General features: G+C 43.2%; 1 protein-coding gene across 2 annotated transcripts in view; it reads right to left on the bottom strand.

Moving 5' to 3' along the window:
* The window catches only part of trip4 (thyroid hormone receptor interactor 4), an 84,263-nt gene that overhangs the window by 44,952 nt on the left and 11,505 nt on the right, over positions 1-27,806 (bottom strand). For both annotated transcript variants that reach the window (XM_056413025.1, XM_056413026.1), the window contains exon 12: positions 6,462-6,564. In XM_056413025.1, coding sequence (XP_056269000.1) covers positions 6,462-6,564 — 103 coding nt within the window. The remainder of the gene's footprint in view (positions 1-6,461; positions 6,565-27,806) is intronic.

Below are 27,806 nucleotides of genomic sequence, written 5' to 3'. Positions count from 1 at the left end.
TAAAAAAAAGAGGGAACGGGAGGAGAGAAGAGAAATAAATAATGTCCCCTCGTTCGACGGTGGCAAATTGGAGCAGTTGGTCTATAACTACCCAGCTCATTGTTTTCACCGAGCTCTACGGTACACGCCGAACAGAGTCTTCTTTAAGCGATTTGTTTCTACCCGTGACAGGCTTTAAAAAACACCTTTTATTTAGAGAGCCTCCTTATATTGTTAAAATGGATAAACGATTTAAACAAGAAGTAAGGGAAACTCCATTTCGCATGATACTATCCAATACTATCCATAATACCATCCAATATTTACTCCCATGATCCACTACACACATATTACATTGTTATACTTGTAGAACTGGTTAAGGAATATTCCAAAAAGGTGTTTGCGTTTGATAACCGTTTTTTTAACGGCTCAAATGTAGCTGCATTCTGCTCGACATCAGAAAATATGATCAGAAGAAATGGAAGAAAATGATATTTGTGCTCTGGGCGTGAATACTTTGTCGACCTTGAGGTCCTTTGAAATGACTCTGGTCTCCGGTGATTCTCCGATTATCTATATGTCAATGACTTACGCGAGTAGAGATAAAAAGATCTCATCATGACCTGAAGCTGGAGTGGAATTTCTCATCTTAGTAATTATACTCATGACTTTCTTCCCTGTAGTTGGATCAAAAAGCTCAGCGGGAAAAAAGGAGGAGAAAAAAAAAAGAGCTCTTTTGTATCTGCTGGAGAGCCATCAGAGTGACTAATCTTTAGAGAAAAAAAAGATAAGCCAGTACAAAGCACTCACTGAATTCATATGCAATACCACAAGAGCTATACGCTCGGCACCGGAGCTCGGAAATGACCTTTTCTGCTTTTAAAGCTGTTAAAGGACATTCTTTTTTTTAATAAATTTTTTATAATGGGTGAATCTTCATAGAACAAATGCACACTGCAGCGGCAGAATTTCTTCTTTTAATTTTTTTTAATCGAGATAATATTTTCAGCCGTATCTACTAGTGCTAAATTATTCCGAGATGGAACAAAAAGGCATCAGATGCCTTGAGCTTATCAACCGCATTTTGAATCCTTGAACTGTTGCTCTTCATTGACTAACTCAGTGCTTCAGTCAGTTGAATATGGGAGTGCTTGGACAAGAGATTTGCTGTTTTTTTCCCCCTTTCTTTCTTGCTGGTCGAGCACTCTTTAAACAAGGCTTAAAGCCATTTGATTCACTCACGGAACATTACTCTGGGTATCCACCCTTCATGCTTGGGAGCAATAGGATTTTAATTCTTTGGAGGCATCCTAGGGAGGAAGGTCAAACACAATTCTCAGGTTACCTCACGCTTTGTTCTGCGGGAACAGTACAGAGAGAAAGAGAGAGAGAGAGGGGGGGGGGGGGCTTCTGGCTCGATCGGCGGCGACAGTCGAAAGAAAGCGTGATGTCGACCAATTTAGGTCGAGATGGACCTATGGAGTTCTCAAAAAAGGCTTGGCAGCAGTGAGAGAAAAAAAATTAATTCACTTCAAGATGACAAAGGGGGGATGTAACCGGCATGGCTGATGGTGGAAACCATGTTGAATTCATTACAATGTCGTCCGAGCTCTGATCTCCGCCAGACGACTGGATCTTGTTCAGACTCTCGGCATTAAAATCAACCATGTTTGGCTGCTAATTGTGAGGCCTCCAACTGGCTTACGGTTCAGTGCGAGGCCAAGAGACTTTGACTCGTGAAGCTCTCTGCAAGCTCTACAGGATAATGAACAGCCCGCCGTAACCATGGCAAACTAATGTTGGTTGAGAATGTGTTGTGGCCTGAGGAGGGTAATTATAGTTTACATAAGTCAGTGTGTTTTTGTGTCTTTGGGATCAGCCGAAGAGGTCCAGCCGCTTTGGCCCGTCCACGAGAAACGTAAAAAAAACACACAAAAACATTCGTTGAAAATGAAATAAAATGTTGTTTTTGGGTGGAGAGCACGTTTAGTTTGGCATTTTGCGTCAGAGCTTATGAAGGCTCAACGGAGAACATCGTTTTTTAGTGGTATATGGTTTGTGTTTCACTTTTACTACGTGGCTGTGTACACACTCCGCTGTGTGCACACGGCCACATCATACGCAGGATGTCGGGCTATTAAATACATACGGCGAGCGTGGGCCGGCTATAAGTGGGGGGGGGGGGGAAACGCGGATCCGTGTCAGAGAGCCAAATAGCTATCAACGCATCCAGACTGACCTTCAGCTCAGAAGCGTGCACACGCACACGCACACGCAGGCACACATAGATACAAATGTTCACAGGATGTGACCATAAACCATAATGCATATCCCTTATTACAGGGAGTGAGCCTTGGCTGCATGCCATTTTAAATGTCACAGACTCCTCCACAGGGTAATAAGTGATCAACCTGCGTCGAGCATCGCCTGACATATCATCTGCAGTACAAAGCCGACTGTAAAACCTGTCTTGAGAGAAAGAGAGAGAGGGGAAGAGCATCACTTTATCTGATAATTGCTTCCAATAACGTCCGTCCGTATGTGGGTGTTCCGGCCTCCACGCCGTAATATGCAATACTGCCCCGCTGCCAGTGAAGCTGCTGGAACTGCCGACCCCACAAGAAACGAGCTGGACCGCAGCATCATGCCGCTCTCAGCTCATTTGTTTGGCTTGCCAGTCCGACCAATCAAAAACAATTCCCATTCATATCGCACGAAAAATGCAAGCCAGCTGCAAATCATCAAGAGCAATATGCAGGAGAGCATAGCAAGTAAAAAAGTGAAATAAATAAATAAATAAAACTCCACCAAAGCACTTAAGCCCAAATACATATTTCGGCACTGATGGTAAACAGATTAATAATAAATGAAATTTGAGTAAGACGGACGTTGATGGATGGAGATTATGGCAGTATAGTGTCCGAGCATTTCACCTGTATGCTTATCTTAAATTGACCCGGGGAAGAGGAGTTGTTGCCACGGTAACAGCTAATGGGAAAGTTAATAAATAAATAAAGCCAGCCCCCGCTAACATTTTCCACATGATATTTTGTAATGTCAGGGCTAGTTAGTTCTTCACCAGCGCAAATTAATCAGGACTCCCACTTTTACACAACAACATGACTGCAGAATTTGCCTAATGACAGAATCAATCTCAGCACAATGCAATTTCGACGTGTTTTTTCTTCTTTAAAAAAACCCCCCCACTATCCACCAAATTAATGTTGAACACACAAATGAAAAAAAACAACAACAACAACTGTGCGTGTTATGTAACAAAAAACACTGAGTCGGCTGAAAGGAACAGATAACGCAGAGGGGGTGCGGCCTGTTGTTTCTCTCTTGCTCATTCTGATGAGGCATGAGATGGCCGGCGACGCCGGTGACAAGAGACAAGAGGATCTTGTCGACGTAAGCTGCCAGGGGAGCAAAAAAAAAAAATGAATACTTGCGCAAAGCTGCCGCCTCCTCCCCCCCACCCCCACCCCTCCCCGAGTAAGATGAGCAGGCAATGCCTTGACCCGTGAGATGCGGTGGGAATTGAGGTGGAAGAGCCGGGGCGAGAGAGCAAGAGGAGTGAGATAGTGAAAAGCTCGCTGGTGACAGAAGAATAAGACGGGCTGGACTGTGCGGGTCCAGCGGGGTCAGGTTAACTCGCTCCAGACACCAGAGCTAATGTGGACAGCTGGGAGTGTGTTCAATGTGCACGACACAACGACGACGCACGCACAAACTGGACACGTGCACAGAACGAGGTGCGGGAGGTATGACGGCTATTATAACCAGAGGTAGCCTATTTTCATTAAAAGATGAATGAATGAGTTTATGTATTTCGATCAGCAAAATATACAACCACCAGTAAAAAAAAAAAAAGGAGGATAAATTCGGCTGACCGAAAGGGAAGCTATTTCGCTTATAAGTGCCCTAAATTATGATTGCTTAAAAAACTTGTTCCAAAGAACCTTATATATATACACTACCGTTCAAGTTTGGGGTCATCCAGACAATTTCGTGTCTTCTATGAAAACTCACTTTTATTTATCAAATGAATTGAACATTTCATAGAACATAGTCAAGACATTGACAAGGTTAGAAATAATGATTAACATTTGAAGTATTAATTTTGTTCTTCAAACTTCAAGCTCAAAGGAAGGCCAGTTGTATAGCTTATATCACCAGCATAACTGTTTTCAGCTGTGCTAACATAATTGCACAAGGGTTTTCTAATCATCCATTAGTCTTCTAAGGCGATTAGCAAACACAATGTACCATTAGAACACTGGAGTGATCATTGATGGAAAAGGGCCTCTATACACCTATGGAGATATTTCATTAGAAACCAGACGTTTCCACCTAGAATAGTCATTTACCACATTAACAATGTATAGTGTGTATTTTTGATTAATGTTATCTTTATTGAAAAAACAGTGCTTTTCTTTGAAAAATAAAGACATTTCTAAGTGACCCCAAAATTTTGAACGATAGTGTATATAAAACAAACAAACCAGAAATGTAAGCATTTGTCCCCATAAACGGTTACTTCTTATACTTTATCAATACCATCAAGTCCATACTTCAGTCATGTTTTTAAAGTTATTTTTTAATTTTTGATTGGGGAAGTAACTGTTGATGCATGATCACAAATTAACAACGTTGCATATTTGTGATAGTCTGAAATATTTTTATATTTTATGTAGGTGGGAGAGTATTACGCAAAGGAATTTCACAGGTTCTTAAATTACATGTAGTGGTACACCAATAATGTGCTATGTACAGAATTATCAGCTGTGTCCATGTTTGAGGTTTATATCAACGCTCTAACGTCTCAATTTGTAACATGATGTAATCTTTTGTGTCGTTAATGTCTGCATATTATCTGTTAGTTTAACTTAAATAGGAACAGCAGGCACGAGTAAACAGTCGTGTGACGTGTGAGCTGGAACAAAGATGGGGGAGTGTATCGTAGCATCACATCTCTTTGCGGGTTACGACATGTATAATGCCACCGGTTGAGAATAAAGGGGACCTCCTTAAAGATTCTGCTGCTGTGATGTTTTTGTAGACGTGATAAATGGAAGGCCATCAAAACACAACCAAAGAGAAAAGTGTTTTTCTTTTTTCCCCCTGACGCAGCGTTTCATCTTTCTCCAGAAAACAAATCCGCAAAGTTCAATATGTGTGTCCCTTTTGGAGAAAAAACGAGTCGTCACAACCAAACTGGAAAAAGAAACAAGCTGCAGTTACTGTAAAAATTAATAATGAAAGGCTATTGACGATTAACAATTTACAACGGGCGAGTTCAACGGAGCCATATTTATTTCACCGCCGATAGAGGCCGAGATGCTGATTCATAAAACCACGAGCAGCTCTAAATAATGCAAGTCCAGATTTCCCTCCAGCGAAGTGAGCCTCCGACAGCAAGCGATGTGTCAGCATGTTTCACCGGCTTCAGCCTTTTATTCAGGACCATGTTAATCACAAAGAGAATTAAACGTATGAACAATTAAAGACAGAGAGGAGGACTTCAACTACATTAATAGTCTTCTGAAATGTTTTTTATATCAGTGATCAAGCTCAACGCATTTAAAATCATACACAAGCGCTTCATTTCATTTATTTTCCACACTGATCATGCCTGTGCTAAACCATAAACATGGTTAGTAACACAGCTCCTGCTACATTTGACCTTTAGCCTTTAACCCCACCTTCTCTATCAATCTAGAAAGATCTGAAAGAGGCACAGCTGCATCAACAAAGCTCTCTCAAAGTCGTCAGGGGTTTTTGAAATATTAACAAAAGAGCTCGCAGGTACATCATTTTGCAGCAGCAGCGATGGCAGCGGAGGGAAAATGTGTTGGAGTCCCATTATAAATCACACAATACAGCAACAGCACCGCACATCCGGGCCCGGCTCGTCCCCCAGGCAACCTGACAGCAACATCCAGTCTTTACAGATGGCTGTCGGAGAGAGATCGGTGCGAAGTGTACACGGGGAAACGATTTGTGCATTTTAATGTTTTTTTAAATTAATTAACATATAGGAATCAGTCTGGCTTTATCACTTTTTTTGCTGGTTCATGTATACACGTGTGTGTGTGTGTGTGTGCATACAAAAGCAGAGGAGAAAGCTGACAAAAAAATAAACATTTCTTTATTATTTATATATATATATATATATATAAAATATAGAGATACAATATATATATATATAAAATAAAGAAATACAAAATAAATATATATATATATATATAGAATAAAGAAATACAAAATATATTATATATATATATATATTGTATTTCTTTATTATATATATACTTATTTTTAATTAATTATATATATATATAGTATTTATTTTTTATATATATACTTATTTTAAATTAATTATATAAGTATATATAATAAAAAAGTAGGAAAAGAAATACAGTTGGCCAGGCTAATCTCATTCACTCCACTTCCCCGTACATGATTGAAGTCGGACTTACAGATCTTGTGCTTCCCTTTCATGGGGAATTTCACCAGCAGCTCCTGGGGGTTGGTGCAGATGAAGACAAATGGTGAAGCTGACTCCTCACAGGTTACAGGGAACTGCAGGGGGGGAGGGGAGGAGGGAGGAGAGTGATAGAGAGAGAGAGAGAACAGTTTAGCATCATCTTACAAGGAACTGCCGCAGCCAGATTGGGCACAGAATATGGTAAATCTCTTGAGCGGTATCACGATTATGAATCATTCAGTGAGTGTCTGTTTATACGCCGGCATCAAGCGAGATGTCCTCCGCGCACGCCTGATGTAATACCACATGCCCTGACAGCAACTGATAGTTATGAGTCTCTCTGGGTCTTCTGCACTGTAATTGCACAACTAATGATGCAGCTGCTAATGAGAGCCGTTACGTCACTTGCTAGCGGCAAAGATGAGACAAAAAATCTATCACAAGCGGCACCAAAATCCCCAAAATCTCTTTCCTCAGGGAGGCGGATACATTGGTGCTGTCACACGGACAAGGCTAAAAAAAAATGTACGTATAATATTCAGGTGTTCGTCCAGTAATTACACAAAGAATTGTTGATAGAATTTCCTAAATCCATATAAAGGCATCACATTTAACCATATCCGTGACATATTTATGCACACCTCAGCTCTATGATGGAGGGGATGTTTTACACCACATAATTGACAGCAACCCATGGCATACCCCCCCACCCCCTTTCTCTCTCTCTCTCCCTCTCTCCCTGTGTTATTGATTGGTCTCTCAGGTGAGAGTATGGAATTGACTGACGCAGTGACAGAGGAGTCATCTTTCCCATCACTGGCAGCCAACGGCTCTCAGCTCATCCAATTTCCTCCGGCGTGAGCAGATAGTGCCCGTGATTGCATCTAGCCGGCCAGGAAGCGGCTCTCCTCGTGACAGCGTGCTTTTTTCCCCCTCTCTCCGGCTGCTGCCCCCCCCCCCCCCAGCCTCTTATTCACACTCTCCCTATCTCCCTCAAAGGAGCACTGAAGGTTGTGACAAATGTGGGGCTTTTAAGGGAAATCAACAAAAGTGTGCAGCCCCCATCTTGTTGTTGGTGCCGGACAAACTTGGGAGAGATGATGTTGATTTCTGATTACGGTCCATGTCGACTTGAGTGCAACACACCGGTGAGTGATAAGATATGTAAACACTCAAAAGTTGTTAGACATTTGATGAGGACCTGAAAAGAGCCCCTTGATTCCTCCTACCAGGACGACACACAGCGATTCCAATTAAATTACGCCTCCCGTCTCCAAAAATTCCCCCGGCGGCCCAAAACTATATGCGATGTAATGGGGGTTAAACGAGAGGAAGGTTGCGGGTCCAGGAATGTGGTGTCTTGGGACAACGCTGGCAATGTTAGACATAATTTTATTTTCATAATCAGATCCTACACATTTTTTTGCTATGTGGAGTTGTGTTGTAAACAATAAAAGGTTCCGTTTATACTCCACATTGTGTGGATGGCAAATGCTTTGGCAGCAATGTGCAACGCATCCGCCACATTCCTATTAACTGATGTTCAAATCACTGCTGGAGCCAAGAAATGTGAAGAGACATGGTTGACTAATTGCTCATTGGCAATTTGTTTCAATTGTCAGATAAATAAACAATGAAAACAATTAGAGGTTGCAGGCCTATATAGACTTCTTTTATTGTAACCGTTCCTCAAAAAAACACATAGCCGACACCACACACCGTTGCTGTGGATGACCGACAATGTCATGATTGTATTCGTCTATTTTGAGTCAGATATTCAGTGGTGCACCAAAAGTCCATTAATTGGCTTCTGAAAATAGTCCCCAAGAAATGCACCATTTAATCTTTGCTAAAAAGAAATATTTAGCCTTTTTTCATTAAATAATCTCTTTCTCACCACTTAGCAACACATCTATGATAGGCAGGCAGGCAGGCAGGCATACAGAAAGACAGGCATACAGACAGGCTTACAGACAGACAGGCAGGCAGGCATACAAACAGACAGACAGACAGACAGAGAGGCATACAGGCAGACAGGCAGACCTACAGACAGGCAGGCATACAGACAGACAGACAGACAGACAGAGAGAGAGGCATACAGGCAGACAGGCAGGCATACATACATACATACATACATACAGGCAGGCAGGCATACAGACAGGCATACAGGCAGGCATACATACATACAGGCAGGCAAACAGACAGGCAGGCCTACAGGCAGGGAGACAGGGCTCAGTTGTTTCTGTTTTTTGTTGACAGTAAGACAAATATTAAATGTCTACCACAACTTACACAACACATTTCAGTAACAACAACAACCGAAGAACTATTGGGCACACTGAAGCAATTTACTCCGATTAACTTAAGAAGGAAGAACATCAACTGGCCAGAGGGCTCATGCCCTGTTTCCACCGACAACGTACGGATCGATCCTGTGAACCGCTGCAGTTCTTCTCAAATAGCTTCCGAGGGTGAGCGGACCTAATTGAGTCTCTGTTTTAAATGTCCATGTTAGACACTTAGAATGGCACTTTAATCCAAAGTGATTTAGCTTTGCGTGTTGTTTACTTTTAATTGACCTATTTCTCAACAGCATTCAGAAGGCGATACGCCTCCGGGGGGCGGGGAGCGATATTTCTGGAGCTCCAGTGTAACCATCCGATAGCCGGACCAATATTTTTTTTAATATATTACACATCCGACTTCCTTTTATTTTACCGTTTACAGCCCAATTAGCAAATTGTGATGGGAGACTGGAGTTGGAGTCGAGGGAGGACGCATGGGAGCAGATTGTTTCACAAGCAGACGGTTTACAACCTAATCTTCAACAAATAAAAAGCTGAATCATAGCCGGCGAGTTCAAAGATTGCATTTGGGTTGATGCGTTCGCCTCTTTGGCTTTCACACACAAACCGCTGAGCTGCATTCAATCCCCGAGTCTTTCAAGGTGATTAGTTAAAGCAACTACGACTGCCAACGGGAAAAAAAGAAAGCTTTTAATCCCAAAAACATGTTCAGGTGCAGATGCATGTGAATGCAGAATCTGTCTAAAAAGATTTAGACAACATTTGATATATTTCTAGGATTCACCAGGTAGTTTGGGACTAAAACGACAGACGCAGGTCTTGTGTCAGAATCAGAATAATTTATTGCCGGATATACAATGAATTTGTTTTGGCGGGTGGTGCATAACATTGGACAATAAGACAAATAAGACAAATGACACAATATAAACAGTGCAAGATAAGATGTGTGCCCGTTACTGCCGGCAGAATAAATGTAACGGCAGCGTCGTTGCATCGAATGTTCGTTGAAGACGTAACATTTTTTTTTTACCGTTACATTATGGTGTCGGTCTTAAGTGTGAAGAAGTCCAAATTGAATGCCGTCAGATTAACGTAGAGGCGGAAGACTAGTTCAAAAAGCGGTGAGCGAGAAGTGTTCGTCTTGCTCGGCCTCTAAAGGTCTCTGTAATAAATCTAATATCTCGCTCGGGATCTCTTCCGCAAACAAAATCTAAGGCGCTGCAGAGATCAATACTTTCTCATGTTTCAATCTATACAACATATTTTCCCAAGGTGGAAAAAAAAGTAGGAAAGAAGAAAACTCCCACAACCAAAGAAATAATCGTACCATAGTATTCTACAGTCTTCTACACAAAAGGACAACAATCTGCATTTTGTTGTGCAACCCTGGTGTAAAATGACAACCATGTAATAAAATGTTGAATAAAATGAATATCCATAGACATAATTAATGCAGCATGTGGGTATATTAACAACACCCCAACATTACTTCCCGTCATTCAGTGCCTGTCCGACTTCATAAACACAGGCAGGAGAATTCTGAGAAGTTGATGAAACTGAGGTGAAAGACGCACAGGTCTGAATGACATCACGTCAACAGTTATGACATCACCTCAACAGCTGTGACATCACTTCAACCGCTCGATGAAACCAGCAATGTTACGTAATCTTAAAGTACCCAATCTGGAAAGTACCACGAGACACGTCTCGCCTCGTCTGAGATCGTTACATAAAACCTCACGGTGCACAAGATGGCTGTAACGCGCTCAATGAAACAAAATGGTGGTGGTCTCGCTACATTCGGATGAAAACGAGCTGCAGCCGGAGATTGAGCGTGTTCACGTGAAACGCCTCTTTCATCCCGCCATTAGCTAATTAGCATTTAAAGCTGTTGAATGTGCCGCTTTGCCTCGCTACCTCGCCCCCCCACCCCCCCCGCCTCATTGTTTCCATTCCGTGTTAATCAAAAAGGGCAGGAAACATTGTGCTTGGGTTTGCTACAGCCCTCCACATTCATCAGGAAGGCATCTGATTGGCTTAGAGTGGAGCTGCTTACAAATACAATTAAAGTTCAAGCCTGTTGAGAAACGCAGGGCGTGGAATGGCGTCGGAAAAAACCCCAAACACAGGTGAAAATGTCCGGCATGCCAAATTCAGTCGTTCGTGAGCATCCGAGCTCTGGACTTGCAGCCCTGGGGCATTCTGGGTAGAGGGACCGATGTGTTTGACAAGGGAGAGATGCGAGGGCTGTGGTGTGACGGGTGCATTCAAACGCCTCGGTGTCGCCGGTTGGTCGCTCCGGGCCAATTCACTCGGCGTTAGAAGTCAGACGATTGTGAGACAAGCGCCACTGCTCGCTCATGAAAGACGCAGGCGATTGGCTCGTGTTCAGCACAGAAATGCATCCACTGCACCACTGGCTTCCAAACAGTTCTTCAGGAAATGGACGCGGGACGCATCTCAACCGGGCCTTGGCGCGCCGCCTCGCGATGAATCTAGTTATCGGTCATGCGTCGTTTGTGTTTTGAGAACAAAAAAGGGCATTTCCGCTTTAGTTTTTAATCAATTTGTGTGAATCTAATTACTCAGCCACCTGGATGGCTCACTCGGAGGAAGAGGCATCATGGGAAATGAGAGAAGAGGGATCCCACTCTCGTGTACATTCGAAGCTCCCACCAGAAGCCGGATAGCTTAGCTTACTTAGCTTGATACGTTAACACTTTATAGCTTGTTTGGTTTTTAAATACATCATAAAACATCTTTCCATAAAAAACTGCTTGTAATTGAGGCATAACAAATGAGAGAAGAGGGATCCCACTCTCGTGTACATTCGAAGCTTCCACCAGAAGCCAGATAGCTTAGCTTACTTAGCTTGATACGTTAACACGTTATCCCTTGTTTTGTTTTTAAATACATCATAAAACATCTTTTCACGAAACAACAGCTTATAGTTGTGTCGCCTGCACATTTGGACAAAGCCAAATTAACTGGCAGGAGCTTCGACCATCTCATCACACCGTCAAAAATTTGGAGCAATATGCGTAATTCACATGATTTGTAGCTCCTTAAAATATCGTCGCTACATGAAACGAGAATTCAGTCATTCATTCCCCTTCTTGCAGACGGTACACATATTTTGCGTTTCACCACTTCGTCTGGCCGGAGACTAGAAAATCTGTATGTTCACAAACAATTTACACCGAAGCCTCATTTTATTTACAGGCTACATGCCGCAACACTTAAGCTTTTTACGTCCTGAGACGAGTAAAGGAGGCAACGCGCCGTAAATAAGCGATGCTCAACACATTGCACGATGACAGCTCGGCAGAATAAAAGACCAACCGACGCGAGACTAAACAGCAAAAACTGGAAGGAGGCGAAAGAAATTCATACGGCTTCGCTGCTTCTTCGGAGACCGTCGATTCAATAAACTGCCCACGATTTAATTTGCTGGGATCAAGCCAGTGGGGATTCAACATAAAAACCAACTGTAATAACATGAAATTAACAAGTTCATTGGAAAAAGTGAAAATGGGGGGTGGCGGGGCACACGCTGCTGGAAGTGCGCCGTGGGCTATGAAAAATAACCGTGGCCCAGAGGGCAGTAACAGGGCACAGTGGTCCTATTGCTCCCGCCACACGTCCATATAACCGAGGGTTCAGACTTCACGAGTCTTTCACCAGCTTCCCGTCCTCTGACACGTCATCTGCCTTCTATATACTGTTCTTTTCATTTTTAGCACGGCCCAAAAATACCAGCGCTCCGACCGACATTTGATGAAAACAACATCCATCTTAATAAAATAAAAAAACTACCAATACAGAGCCAGGGTTTGACAGCAGGAACACAAACCTTTGAGTCCCAGCTTGTCGAGTAACAGCTCGACAAGCCAACACTGTTCCCTCTCCTCTCTCTACAGTGTCTCCCTCTCTCTCTCTCTCTCTCTCTCTGGCTCCTTTCAGCTGCTGTCGGCAATTAAGGGCAGCAGAGACAAGTAATCTCCTTCTGGGCGACAGGGCCAGACCAGAACAGGCATGTGGAGTGGGGCTGTGCAGTCGGGGAGCGGGGGGGGGGAGCCTGGCCCCAGCCTCAGCTCTAGCCAGGCCCTGCTTGGCTGCACTCAATCTCAGCCCAATAAAAAGCCCTTCATTGGCAGGGTGCAACTGAGCCAGACGGGCTGGGAGCATGTGGCTTTTAAAAATGAGGAGGGTGGAATAAGGGGGGAGGGGCAGGCAGGCAGGCAGGCAGGCGGGGAAGGAGAGAGGGATGGGTGGGGGTGAGCACCGGCGAGTAAAAAATGAGGGGATATGATTCGGTGAGAAAGACTGGATAATAAGAGTAGCAGGTGAGGGAGTAAAACACAAGGAGGCCGAGGTCGATAGGGAAGTGCACAAAGCCAACGGTGTCGCTCCGGAAAAGGACACTTGAGACACGCTGCTTAGCCAGTTCTGTCAGGGCTGGTTTCACCCTGGGAATGGAGAACAGATGGGTTGCGTCTGAGCTACGGGTTACATGTGGGAGGTGAAAGGGTGTTTGTTGGGAACCGTATGCAAAAGCAGGCATTCACCAATCGCTCCGTAATCTGTCTGTGGTCTTACCGAACAACACCAGCCGGTTTTCTGGCATTCATTAGGATTCAAACGAATGCAGCTGCCCTCAGGAAATACTGCACTGGAGCTGCCTCTCAGCCTTTGTGCACGCTCCGCCCGGAAGCGCACGATCGGGTTTTTTTCCATCGCCGCGCAGACAACACAGATGGGCGAGCGTGTATATTGTTCGTGTACGTGTATCGGGCTTCAAAACAAACACAATCTCCAAAAAGCAACTGCAGCCGACGCCCTCTCATTACGAGTCGATTAGCCTCGTCTACTGATCCATTATTGATATTTACTTGTTTTCAGCATCTGTAAGTTGTAACAGTGTTAATGCAATGGCTGTGTTAAGACTAATGTGTCTATATTATTACACATTTATGCAACGTCTTATGACTTAATACACGGAGTCAGAGTCATACATTACTCGACGACAAAAATAACAAATTTGTGCACGATTTAAGACTATATTTCTGTATCGTTACGCCACAAATTGATCATTATATTGCGAATGGCTATTATGGCAGACGGGCCTTTATTCCTTATTCCACTTTGTATATCTGCGTTTAAAAAAAAATGTTATTTTCGGAAGAATCCTCCCCGTTTTCTTCATTGCCTCCCATCTGCTGTTGAATGCCGCAATGCAAAACTCATTCCTCCATCTGTTTCACATCAAAGGCCTTCCAGCAGTTCACGAGAGAAATAATCTTTTCACGTCACATTTACATTGAAAACATCTGCGGAAGTGTTGAGTTTCATTAAGAGCGGCTCAACATCATGAAAGGCGGCGGAGGAGGGTTGATGAGAATGAATGAAAGCGGGCGAGAACAGCGATTTCTATTCAAACGGGAACACGAGCCGCGACCGCAGAGTGAACATCACTCCGCCGTGTTGTTGTTGTGCGTCGTGACGCCAGACGTGGCGTTAAAAGCTAAATTGGAAGAATTTATCATACCTGCCACAACGGCGCGTGTATTACCAGCACTCGTCTTGTAATCTACTTTACTCATGAATTCCATTCAGGGTTCAGAAGCTTTTATTTGCACCATATTTAATAAAACCCCTGTGCTCTTCATTGTGTATCTGTGTTTTAGAGATTGTGGTCTGATTGCCAAGTCAGAAATGGTAGAAGTAACTCGATAGATATTCAAAGGGCGGCTACAGTGGATAGAACAAAGAGGTTTCAACAGATCGTGTAAAAAGCATTTCTGGCTTCAAACTACACGACCGTTCAAAAGTTTGGGGTCACCCAGACAATTTTGTGTCTTCCATGAAAACTCACACTTTTATTTATCAAATGAATATAAAATGTAGTCAAGACATTGACAAGGTTAGAAATAATGATTAATATTTGAAGTATTAATTTTGTTCTACAAACTTCAAGCTCAAAGGAAGGCCAGTTGTATAGCTTATATCACCAGCATAACTGTTTTCAGCTGTGCTAACATAATTGCACAAGGGTTTTCTAATCAGACATTAGTCTTCTAAGGCGATTAGCAAACACAATGTACCATTAGAACACTGGAGTGATCGTTGATGGAAATGGACCTCTATACACCGATGGAGATATTTCATTAGAAACCAAACATTAATTTACCACATTAACAATGTATAGAGTGTATTTTTGATTAATTTAATGTTATCTTTATTGAAAAAACAGTGCTTTTCTTTGAAAAATAAAGACATTTCTAAGTGATCCCAAACTTTTGAACGGTAGTGTACATCATGCATGTAAAAGTGGCCAGAACATTAGAATAGATCAATTAGACGATAATCGGAAAACATTTATCGACAACTATTTAAAGAATTGATTAGTTTTAAAAAGTAGTTTTTCAAACAGAAACGCCATTCACAATTATGCTGCTTACGTGATAGTAAATACAACATCCGTGCGTTTTATTTGATTGGTTGGACCATGCAAGTCACTCTGGGTAAATGTCTGACATGATTCATTGAGAATACAACCGGAAGAATAATTAATCATCAAACTATGGAGTTATACACATACTTTGCTTTTATTCGTTAAAAGTAATCTTTTATTAATCGCAGTCTAAAATAACCAAACTGCAATTAGTATCTTAAAGCGACAGGGGTGTTCAACATGGCCGACGCTTTGTCAGACAGCTTCAACAACCCCCTTTAAAACTGGAAGCAAAAGGTGCAAACATATGTGCCCCGAGCCTGTATAGACAGCGGCTTTGGATCACACTGGTGCCATGTGACCTGCCCCCAAAAGCTGTGCTAATCTTATCCTTCTAAACAGGCAGTCAGTGAAGCCCACTTTGTCTCCTCCCTTTTGAGCTCAGACAGACCGAGTTGCACGGCGATGATTAAAAATTGAGGCGCGCTCCTTCACCTACAGAATCAACCGGTGTCAAGTTTGGAGAGTGAACATTAATTATCGAGGAGTGTCCCACGCTGGCTCCCGAATTTCCTACATTATTAATACCCTCGACCTGACGAGAGACATGTCTCATTATTAGACGCTCGGCATCCGGGGGCCACGGTTTCCCAATTACTGCCACAGAGTCAGCTCAACTGGAAGAGAGAAGAAGAAAACACACACCCACCCCCACACCCACACCCACACACACACACACACAGCAGAGAAAATGCTCTCCGTTTCGGTACAACTAAAAAAAGGTCACTTCACATATTTCGCACTGGCAGAAGTAAAACCCCAATTTAAAACATGTGTACGTTTGTAATTACTCTCAAAGTACAAGTCTACATAGGTTGCTTGTATCTTAAAATACAACCAATTTAAGTTTATTCTTTGAGATCAATTACAGTAGAAAACTCTTTTTTTAAAATTATTATCAAACCATCGCTGCAACGTGACAATTAGGTTAACTAACAAGTGAGGAATCTCGACAGGAATGACCGATATTAACCATGATGCCTCGGTGTATTTGCACCGCGGTGTTTAGTTCATGAACCAACTCAGTGTGACAGCAATTGAGCAATTATTGTCTTGCCGCAAATGACTCCAAGCTGTCGCCGGCCACACCGTCCCACTGTTAAAATGCCTTGGGAGACAGAGGTATTAAATTAATTCTGCTACTCCGCTGCTTCATAAGCATACCGAGTTGGCTCTGCAAACGTTGTTAAAAAGAGAGCCACACATGAGCCCTTAAGCCAGCGCCGGTGCTGACAGGTGTAGTGAAGTCATGTGTTTTTGCAGGCAGATTCACACAGACTTCCTCGCTCAGCTCAGTTCCACTTTCACAGCCATGTTTATGACTTCACCTCCTGCAGTGGCCCTCAGGCAAGAAGAAAACCAGCCTGCCTCACAACAGTCACATTTCTGCTTCTTTTTTTCTTCTTCTTCTTTTAAAGACTCAACAAGTGAGCTGCTGGAACTTTCCAAGGAGCAGGTCTTTTTTTTCTCTTCTTTTCTTGTACTCACAATTGAGCTTCTGTTTGAGGAGTGCTGAACTCTTAAAAACTGGAGGGAAAAAAAAAAAAAATAGATTCAGAATAAATAAACGGGTTTCTAATGGGCTTGCAATCATTTTCCAAAACCTGAGATGGTGAGAAAATATTATACGCCGTTTAACAAACTCGTTTGGAAGTGACAAATCGAGAAAAAAATAAGTAGATGTTATTTTCATACTTGAGTGGAAGTATCAGTCAACTACACTGCCAATTATAGAGAATCACACAGTCAAACCCGTCTACTTAGTACCCCCCCCCACCACACACACCCACCCCCCGGAGACAATTACCATGTCTGCTTTCAAACCTCGACTTCAAAAGAAAAAAAGTTCCAGGGAATCCGAGGCATTAAAACTACTTATTTTCCACCGCAATCTCCTTTTATCGATGCCACAAATTCAGCTCTCTTTAACGCAGGTGCTGTCGGGGGAGAGCGCTCGTATTTTTTACGTCGAGGTAACAAACCGCTTCACGGTGGGCATTTGATTTCATAACGTGGAAACGGAGAAGGACCGGGGAGTTTATGAACGTGTCTGTCTCTTAAAAAGGTGAATATTTGCTTTGATATTCTTGACCCCCCCCCCCCCCATCTGTGTTCACTCAGCCTCTGTGGGAAACAACCGTCTCTTCCCTCCCCTCTCCCGAGACCGGCAATGAGAAGAAAAAAAGAGCACAGAAGGAAAGCTGGCCCCTGATTATTATCAAAGGCGAGTTTTAGGTTGCTCTGAGCCCACGGGTTAGTGCTCCAGCTTAGGATAGATAAGATGATCCGATACGTTCCGAAGGGAGAACACCGCCAACTGTTCAACAGTCGGTGTTGGATGAAAGCTCTTTACGCGCCCTTTTCAATTTTGGCCTGATTTCGTGGATATTCCCTCGCACCAATACAGCCGCGAATAAACGCCGCACAATGACGACCTTCAGGAAATGAAGTGCGGCAAACCGCTCCGAAGATTCCCTTCCAGGAATTCGAAGTAAACGGGTCCTTGGTTACCGAGCGGCCTCTCATTTCCAGCTGTCACATTGCAAAATGTTATCACACTCGGGAAGGGATCTAGCGAAGCGTCCTCTGAACTCTTCAAATGCCAAGCGTCTCCTTAAGTACAGTTGGATTCACGCGGCGTTCGGCATGAGAGGAAATGTTTTAATTGCTAACGCGATTGGTCAGCTGCGCCACACGAGCACCGATACTGGTTATACCTTCTAAAACAATAAATATTCTTTCTCTTGGAAAGAAACATTCTTGTATAAGCACAAAGATGTGCTCAAATATCATTCAACTGGCTTATAAACGCCAAATAGCCTCTCACGCAGCCTCGCTTTTTGAACTTGTGTTGCAAGGAGGGGATGATGTAATGGTGTTGCAGCGATGCCTGGACACGAGAGAGAGAACAAATATGTGTTCTTCCGCGGCACGGCCCAAGGACGCAGTTCATCTGCGATAACGTGCCGATGTGCCTTAAACACAGGCAGCGCGCAGTTAGAAGATATGTGGAGAGCCAGCATTATTCCACTAATTATGCTGAATCTTATTCTCGCTACACTGACCGCCAGAGATTTCAGAAGGAAAGAAAATGATGTTGCATGCAAATCAATACTCTACTTCACACACACACACACACACACACACAGTCTGCCAAAGCATTTGATGGAAGCTCGCCCAGTGGACCAAGGCGACAGAGCGCGTGCACTGTGCGTGTGCGTCGAGACATTTTTACAAAATAGGGCAAAAAAGGGATGAATTAGTCACAGCTGGCAGCGACGGGAGTACGACTTCGAGTTCCTTATTGATTCTCGTTTCCCATTATAATGACGCCAATATTTTGTTAATGACTCAATGGTGTATTGAATTCCATGTACAGACACACACGTACATACACATGTGTATTATGTACATAGATATATAGGAAACTATTTTGTAGATTGTATTTCGAGCTGTATATAAACAAGTGTGTTATGCTGTTATCAAAGAGTGAGTGACTTTCTAAATCAGTTCCAACTTCAAATATAGTTTGTGTGTGTGTGTGTGTGTACTTTCTGTAGTTTCACGGCACCACCCTTCAGCTCTGGGCCGAGCGAGTTGAAGGCAGCGACACGTCAACGAGACTTCTCCACACAAAAGGAAGAAAACGCACATCGTATTTGATGTTTATTCTGCCTAATCACGAGCCGGTAGCAGGCGCACACGGGGCAGACTGTGAATTCCCGGCTTCCCTCCGCGCGTATCACCGGAGCCTTATTGAAAATAATGATCACGCTCCTCCTGCCGTTAAAAAAAATCGACAGCAGCTCATACCAAAAGCACACTGCCCGAATTAAGACGTTCACCGAGTGGGACTAATGGGGCTCCTAGACTGAAGACAAACAACAACAACATTCGGTTGAAACGGCGAGTGTGACACCCAGTCACTGTTTTAAAATGGACAAAAGATCCTGAACCCGAGATACAGTGTGTGTGTGTGTGTGAGCCAAAAACAATGTGGCGTTCTCATAAACACAACAGGTGAAATGGTGGTTCACAATACACACATCTGGCACTTTGAATAACAAGATCAAACATCGGAGGGGAAAACTTTCTTTTGGTCGTAGAATTTGATGAAATCTGGAACTCTCCGCCCGTGTTTGTTTCCGATTTTACAAGTCGGACCATTTATAAAAGCAATAGCAGTCTTCAGAAAAAGCACTTGAAACACTTGAAGCCCACGACAACAGCTGGCAGCACCTAGCGAGCAGCTTGCGGGCTAAACCGCTTTGAAAGATCCCATCAAGGCGTTTCTCGAAAAACAGATGAACGGAGAAACTTGTTGCCAGTCTCGTGGATTTCTCCATGTGTCTCCATTCTACTGGTGGTTACTTATTATCATGGAAGGCGGAATTTTAACACAAGTAAAAGCCCGATGCCATATTTTCTCAAATGGAAGCCTCCTGGTGTTTGTTATACCCAGTTTGTAGGATTTCAAAGAAGGGGGGGGGGGGAAGCTAAGCCCCAAGGGGAGCGGCATCAGTGGTTATCCATCGTTCGAGACCGAATTTCAGGGTCAGAGTGATATTTTATGCTCATTTTGGACACCATCAGATAAAGACAAACTAGTTCAGTGTCAAATATACCATTCAATGGGGGAAAAAATGGAATAATATATATATTAATGCAAAGAATAGAGAGATAGTTCTTGTATTTCGAATTTGCTCGTTCACACTCTCGCTCACTGGAGACAGTTTCTAACTTTCCCTTTCATTTGCCTCAAGTAAAGTTAAATGTCAGCAGGTAACACTCGGTAACAGCTACCGATATATTATATATATATATAGCCACATTCTGTAACTACCTGGACTTACAAGTTCACTCCGTGCATCCCTTTGAGCTAACCTCATTGGCTGTAATCCTGGCTGTTATTGAGGAGAGACGTTACTTGGCAGAGTGAGAACGCCAGCGCAGCAGCCTCCCCGAGGTCCTAGTGTCCGGGGATTATATTGTTATGTATGATATGTATTTTAGGCGGGCTGAAGCTGAAGCCCCCCTAAAATAGGTCGAACGACGCCCCTGGTTATACTGTATAAAAAGTATACCAAATAAGTAGAATGTACATTTCCATTGATTTCATTCGTTAAATTCATGCATTCCATATTTAAGTTGTTATTGTTCTATATATTGTGGTAATGTATAAGCACTACGTCTGCTTGTGCCATCGTCTGGTGGACGGGACGGAAGACGGTGAAATTAAGGAACAACACTGATAAATACATAAATAAGCAAAAAGCACCACTCTGTGCACATGTTGGTTCTGCTCTCATTCCATCGGGAATGTGTACACATTTTGGACTTTCTGGGAGTTATCTCCACCATAACTTTGAACGGAGCTGACAAACGCACTGCTGCACTCTCCGCTATAAATATAAAGAGCGGTTATCAGCACCTCTCACTCATCATCTTGCTTCGGGAAAAAACAAGAAAAATGATCCCAGGAGGTGAAACGGAAGAAATTGTCAAACCGCCGTGAGATCTAGACCGCCACGGTGGTTTATTTTCATCAGACATGAGAACTGTGTACTCAGGTCGACACTTTACTTTTCAACCAATCATTTTTTTGTGTGCGTTCAGCCTAAAATAGTCACGATCAGGCAATAGTTGTAATGATTGCAATAAAGTGATAATTGTGACGGCTTATTAATGGGTACGTAAAAATTATAATACGCACCAATGGCATCGGCCAAATTGAATGATGAATATTGATATCAGTGATCAATTTTACTATTAATGAGCGGGATTGTCCCATCTCAAATCAATCAAATAGAAAATAAAAAATATGAAATATCAGACGGGCGTATACAGAGAAAAAGTAACGAGAAATACAGATTCAAGAGAATCGTTTCCGACCTATTCACTTGTTGTAATTTGTTATTCATTTGAACGTTTTTGTTTGGTTTTGATCATTCGGACTCATTTTTGTTCTCACACTGCTGCACACAAAGAAAGACAGATTAATGGCACTGGAAGCATGGAATGCCCTCCTCACCTCCCCCCCTCTCCTTTCTCCATACTTTCCTTCCCTCTGATGTCGCCAGCAGGAAGTTGCTGAGCAGACATGTCATCCAACAGAGTACAATTGAGTTTGTAATCTCTGACCCTGCAGAGGCAGAGAGTCTCTCGCTCTCTGTCTCTCCGGTTCTCCCTCTCTCGGAGAGATACGTCTGGTTATACTGCTGCTGGGTCGGGGCCTGGCTGGATAAAGATCTCTTCTCAAACACACACACAATCTTGTGTGACATAAAGCAATTGCTTAGGCACGCCTGAGGAATGCTGGCAGAAACACTCAAAATCAGCTCGAGGTAATGAGTGAAGTAATGTCTGTCCTCGCATTCGGATGGGAACGGGCGTTAAGAATAATGATTCAATTGACCGACTTTGCGTGTGAAGTGTACTCGCCGAGTGCCGCGCCTGCACAACCTCCATTCTTTTTCCTCATTCCACATAGCAGTAAACTGGCACCGGCACGAGCCTCACGAGGAGCCATCTTGGGGCATCAACAACAAACACCAGATGTGGAGACGGGAGATAAATGTCAAACATATTGATTCTATGCTTCATTAAAGCTCATTGTGGGGGGTTGAAGTGTGCCTGTGGCAAGGCACTAAATAGATCACAACAATAAAATCTGCAGGTCTCTTTTTTTCCACCCTTTCTTTTATGCAAACATTGTTTAACACAGCCGATGCCATTATTTCAAAGAAAGCACAAACTGTGAAGCAGATGACATAAGCTTAAAAAAGAAGGGAAAAAATAGGCTGTTCCAGTTTCATCTGCCGAGAAATAAAAGAATTGCAAATGTACCTATTCGAAAACAGCAACAGCTAAAGATACTCTATCCTTCCCTGTTTCTTCTGTACATGTAATACTACCACGGAAAAAAATGGGTTAGGGTAAGCAGAGACGCTAAACACAAATCTAAATGAGTTTTTACAATAAAAACATTTATAATTAAATTCTATAATAAACTAAATCAACACAAAAATGACTAGAAACAGGTAAACAAACGTGAAAGGAATAATTGCAACGAGTTGCTTGTCTTGTGAATATGTTTTAGTTCTTTTATATGTGGTTTACAACATGTGTATCCATAATACATTATGGTAGAATTAAATTCTTTGGACGTTTGTCAATCTCATACTGAGATTTTAAAATGTGCTGTTAGCTGCATAAATGGTAATATATTGGAATTGCCAAACTGAATTTTAAATACATTCAAACTAAACCTGCTCATGAAGTATAACTGGTAATGTCTTTCCATGAGATCTTCAATGTAAACAAAAGAAAAATTGTTTAACTATGAAGCTTTCATATCTAGTCTTCTGGTATAGTCAATAATATAATAAGTCAACTCTGACATTATGAGCATCTGCATGTTTTCCTGTTTATGCTTTATGGTAATGACTACACATACCGACTTTGAAGAGAAAAGACAAGAGACACATGTCATTTGTTGGAGAGTTCCGACTTGAAAAGAGAAATAATAATCTTTTTTTTAAAGGATAAAGAAGGGAGAATTTGAACCGGTTTAGCATTCAGTCCAACACTTCATACGGCGTGGTATTCATTCTTTTTGATTCCAACTTATTTTCATCAACACTGCCATCCTTCAGACCATCAAAGGGAAGCTGCCTGAAATGACTCGTGCGGCCCCTGTGATCAGCGTGCGGAACACGTCCGATTAAATGAGAGGAACCAAATGGAAGTGAGATGGTATCTGGGGCTCCACTGACAGTCCCCTCAGCAGCGGCAGCAGCAACTGTGCGCCATTCAAAGAAGATTCAAGATTCAAGATTCAAGATTCAAGATATTTTATTTGTCACATACACACACAGGGTGTGCAGTGAAATGAAAGTGGCAATGCTCAGCAGGAATGTGCAAGGGCAACAAGTACACACTATTTACAAATAAAAAACAACACAATATTTACAGTAAGTGTGTGTGTGTGTGTGTGTGTGTGTGCCTAAGAGGGGCAGTTGTGTGGGTCTATGTGGGGGTCCTGGTGAGGTCGGAGTTCACAATCCTGATGGCCTGAGGAAAGAAACTCCGTCTCAGTCTCTCTGTTCTTGCAGCGTGACTACGGAGGCGCCTGCCTGACCGCAGCAGCTGAAACAGTCTGTTGTTGGGGTGGTGAGGATCCTTCATGATCCTGCCGGCTCTGGTTCTGCACCTCCTGGTGTACAAGTCCTGCAGGGTGGGAGTGTAGTTCCAATAGTGCGCTCAGCCGAACGCACTACTCTCTGCAGAGCCTTCCTGTCCTGAGCGGAGCAGTTGCCAAACCAGGCTGTGATGCTTCCTGTCAGGACGCCTCTACAGCTCCAGAGTAGAAGGACTGAAGGATCCTCTGGGAAACTTTAAATTTCCTCAGCTGCCTGAGGTGGTAGAGGCGCTGCCTTGCCTTTCTCACCAGAGTGTCTGTGTTTGTTGACCATGTCAGATCCTCGGTGATGTGGACTCCCAGGTATTTATACCCGCTCACCCTCTCCACAGTAGTCCCGTTAATCCCCAGTGGTGAGTACGTCCTCTGTTGTTGTACCTTCCTAAAGTCCACAATCAGCTCCTTAGTTTTGGTGACATTCATGATGAGGCTGTTGTCCTGGCACCAGAGTGACAGATCAGCAACTTCCTCCAGGTAGGCCTTCTCGTCGTTGTCGGAGATCAGGCCCACCACCACTGTGTCATCCGCAAACTTGATGATGGTGTTGGAGCTGAACCTGGCCACACAGTCATGTGTGTACAGGGAGTACAGTAGGGGGCTGAGGACGCAACCCTGGGGGGATCCTGTGTTCAGGGTGAGGGATTTGGTGGTTTAAGAACAGCAGCGACATTCTCAACAGCGGAGCAGACCATTTCAAGTCTGGCGGATGGTTCTATGTATTTTTCATGCTGCTGAAAACCTGTGACTGAGGCTTGGTTGGTTTGTCATCCGGTGCCTGGGGACACTGGGCTGAATGCATTCTCCACACCACTGCAGAATCACATGATGTCCGACCTCTCTGTCATGGCAAACTGCCCAGCAAGAAGGGAAAAAATGGGAGGAAGAGGAGGAATGTGAGTGTGCGTGTGTGACAGAGGGCTGTACAGAAAGAGATAGTAAAAGAGAGAGAGAGAGAGAGAGAGAGAGCGATTTATAGTTGCGTGCAAATGTGCACGTCTGTTCCACCGGGCATAATCGGACTTCTCACAGAACACGTAGAATTTCACAGGCCGGACTTGTAAAACACACTGCGAGAGAGGAAGTGTGTGTGTGTGGGGGGGGTGGATATGAAGATGAAATGATGTAGGGGGAAGGGAGGGGAGCAGCCACTGCTCTGGATTTGTGCAATGTTACAGAGCAAGAAGGGGGAAGATAAAATTGCATCGCCCGACTTACCTTCCTATGGAATGCATCCAATATACCCCGAGTGTGTGCGTGTGTGTGTGTGTGCGGTGGCATGCTTGCAGGAAGGCTTTCAGCATATAAGTATCACATTACCACACAAGGAAACGCAGGCATCAGTCGGGGGCTTCCAGCCGGCCTAACAAGACTGGGCGCTCCACCATGGAGGTCAGAGGCAGAGCCTCGCACAGATGGAATTCCACAGAAAGCAGCACTTATTCTAACAGATAAGTGGCTGAGCTTGCAGCTATGTGATGTGTCACAAGTCTATAGTTACTGTTATTTGACATGTACATAAATCTACGGGCGCTGCAGTATGGTATCGTATTTACAGTATATTCTGAAATAATTGGGTTGAGTATAAACTGGAGGTTTAAAAATATAAAATGTACAATACAGGCATCGGAGCGCCGGTGCGATGACTGAGATAATGGGAACGGCAACACGGATTTATGGTTTAAATGAAAATGACGCTCCAATCGGTGCAGTTAGGCTTGGTCAAGAAATATTTAACTGGATTAGCAACTTCTTATTTTAAACGTCATATCCAATCTACACAATGATTGCATTATCAAGATTATGTGATGCCAAATATTCCCCATTCGAAAATACATCGTTATAGATCTATTTGATTGGTCCCTTATATAGTAGAACAGATGACACTTATGTACATAAACTGTATGCAGAGGACAGTTATGTCACAAACTCTATGCTGATGACACCGTTTTGTACATACAGTATACTGTTTGCAGGTGATACTGTATTAAGATTAGCAGATGATAGTTATTTACTGTAAGCGGATGATATTGTGATATACACTTGCATGCGAATAAAAGAATAAAGATATACACTTTTGATGCATATCGATTCTAAGGATTTCAAACTTTTTCACTCCTCATTTCCAAAAGAATAGATACAGCCGTACCAGCTGTGCTTTCCCCCCTCTCATAACTCAATAACTAAACTCCCAGCGCTGCCCTGTGCAGACCCCACTTGTCTCATTCGCTCTGGTAAAATGTTCGGGCTTATATTGGCGTCGGCTCATTTAAGATGGCAAGTGCAGAGAGCAGCGTTTCAGTTGACAGGAAAATACGTCAAAAGTAAATGAACTTAAATGCTTTTCTGCGCACAGAACTATTAATTTAATGTAGTGCCCAAGATTATTGAATGAGTTCATTTAAAAAAGTTCCTAATCTAAAGATAAAAAAGGCAAATGTGCGATATTTCTCTTATAGTTGCCAGAGGGCAGCTGAGGAAAACTGCCCTCCCAGTTGTATGGTGCAAGGGTTGTTTGGGAGTTTTTCCTGGTCCGATGTGAGGTTTTGGGACAGGGATGTCTATGTGTACAGATTGTAAAGCACTCTGAGACAAATTAATAATTTGTGAAAACGGGCTAAACAAATAAACTGAATTGAATTGAAAAACTCAAATGAGACTAAAAATCTTTCCGAGGTTGTCGCAGAATACATATGAAATGGTCTCCCCCCGCACTCCAGAGGATAGCTTTGAGAAACCTGGGCTCAGACAACGACAGCAGACGAAACATGAAAGCTGGACGTGGCAAATACGGCTGGCATTACCACTGATAACGCCTCAGCAAACAAGAAAAGCATTTCAGAAGAACTCCACATGGGTCCTGTGCTTTGGGCACCACATGCACCGAGTCATTAACGAGGGCCCGGGTATATAGATCGTGTGTCTGGAGCGCTGTCGATGCTGAGAAAGACAGTCTGCTTTCAGCAGTTCACCAATGACGGCCCGACAGCTGAGGAAGAAACCACAACATTAGCAACTGCCCGAACACAGAGTGATCCGTAATTAGCCCACACGCTGGGACTCAGCGTACAAAATTGTCTAGAGATTCGAGGAACAGCGGCGCGTCGTCTTTTCAGTTCTAGCTGATGATCAGAAGAAATGGCACCTCGTGCCTAAAGATACAGACATCGGAGTCACTCCGGGGGTAAAAGAGGTATTGAGCCTTTTGAAGCCTTCAGTGGTGAACGACTGCACTCTCTGCTCTGCCCTGTCACAACAGTTGAAAGATATTCTCTACTTTGACAGTTTAGGAAAGTGACAGCAACCGAAAACGTCAACTTAAAGTGAATATTTGAGAAGATCTCAGACACAGATATAAGGACGGGAATCTGCACCCGATACCAAGGATTCAAGGACAATTTTGTTTTCTACAGAGAGGAGAATGAACCAAATCTCACAGAGAATGTCCATTTACTTAAAATGGGACGACAAAATCAGGAAACACCTTCTCCGGGTGCCAAGCAACCAGCAACGAAAACCAAATCAGAACTGAGGGAATGTTGAGAAGCTTAAAATGGGAGAACGTGGAGAGGATGCAGAACTAAAAAATGAGTTTGCATTATATCTAAACATATGCAGTAACAGTCAGAAACCCACTCATATGGTTGCTGAACAATTAGAAGCCTGGACATACTTATTCTAGGCAGATGATACTGTTACACACTCATACTATACAGATGAAACTGTTACATACTCATACTATACAGATGATACTGTTACACACTCATACGATACAGATGATACTGTTACATACTTATACTATACAGATGATACTGTTACATACTTATACTATACAGATGATACTGTTACATACTCATACTATACAGATGATACTGTTACATACTATATTACATGTTACATGTTATATGTTACATGTAACATATAACATATAACATATATATAACATATAATATATGTTACATGTATATACTATACAGTAGGGATGCACCGATCTGATCGGCGCCGATCCATATCGGCCGATATGCCCATTATCGGTTTTGATCGGCGTTCTCAAAACGGCCGATCAGATGACGTCACATCTGCGAGAACTATCAGACGTTTCAATCGCCGCGCAACGGAGACGATGCGCCCGGCGAGGGCCGCAGAGTGAGTGGTCCACGAGGGGATCCTCACCACCGAGCGGCGTCCCCGTCCCCCGAGTTCAATTCAATTCAGTTTATTTGTATAGCCCAATTTCACAAATTACAAATTTGTCTCGGAGTGCTTTACAATCTGTACACATAGACATCCCTGCCCCAAAACCTCACATCGGACCAGGAA

The sequence above is a fragment of the Pseudoliparis swirei genome, chromosome 4 (assembly GCF_029220125.1).
Source record: "Pseudoliparis swirei isolate HS2019 ecotype Mariana Trench chromosome 4, NWPU_hadal_v1, whole genome shotgun sequence".
NCBI classification, from domain to species: Eukaryota; Metazoa; Chordata; class Actinopteri; order Perciformes; family Liparidae; genus Pseudoliparis; species Pseudoliparis swirei.
Note: the sequence above shows the minus strand (reverse complement) of the source record. Positions and strands in the feature narration are given on the sequence as shown.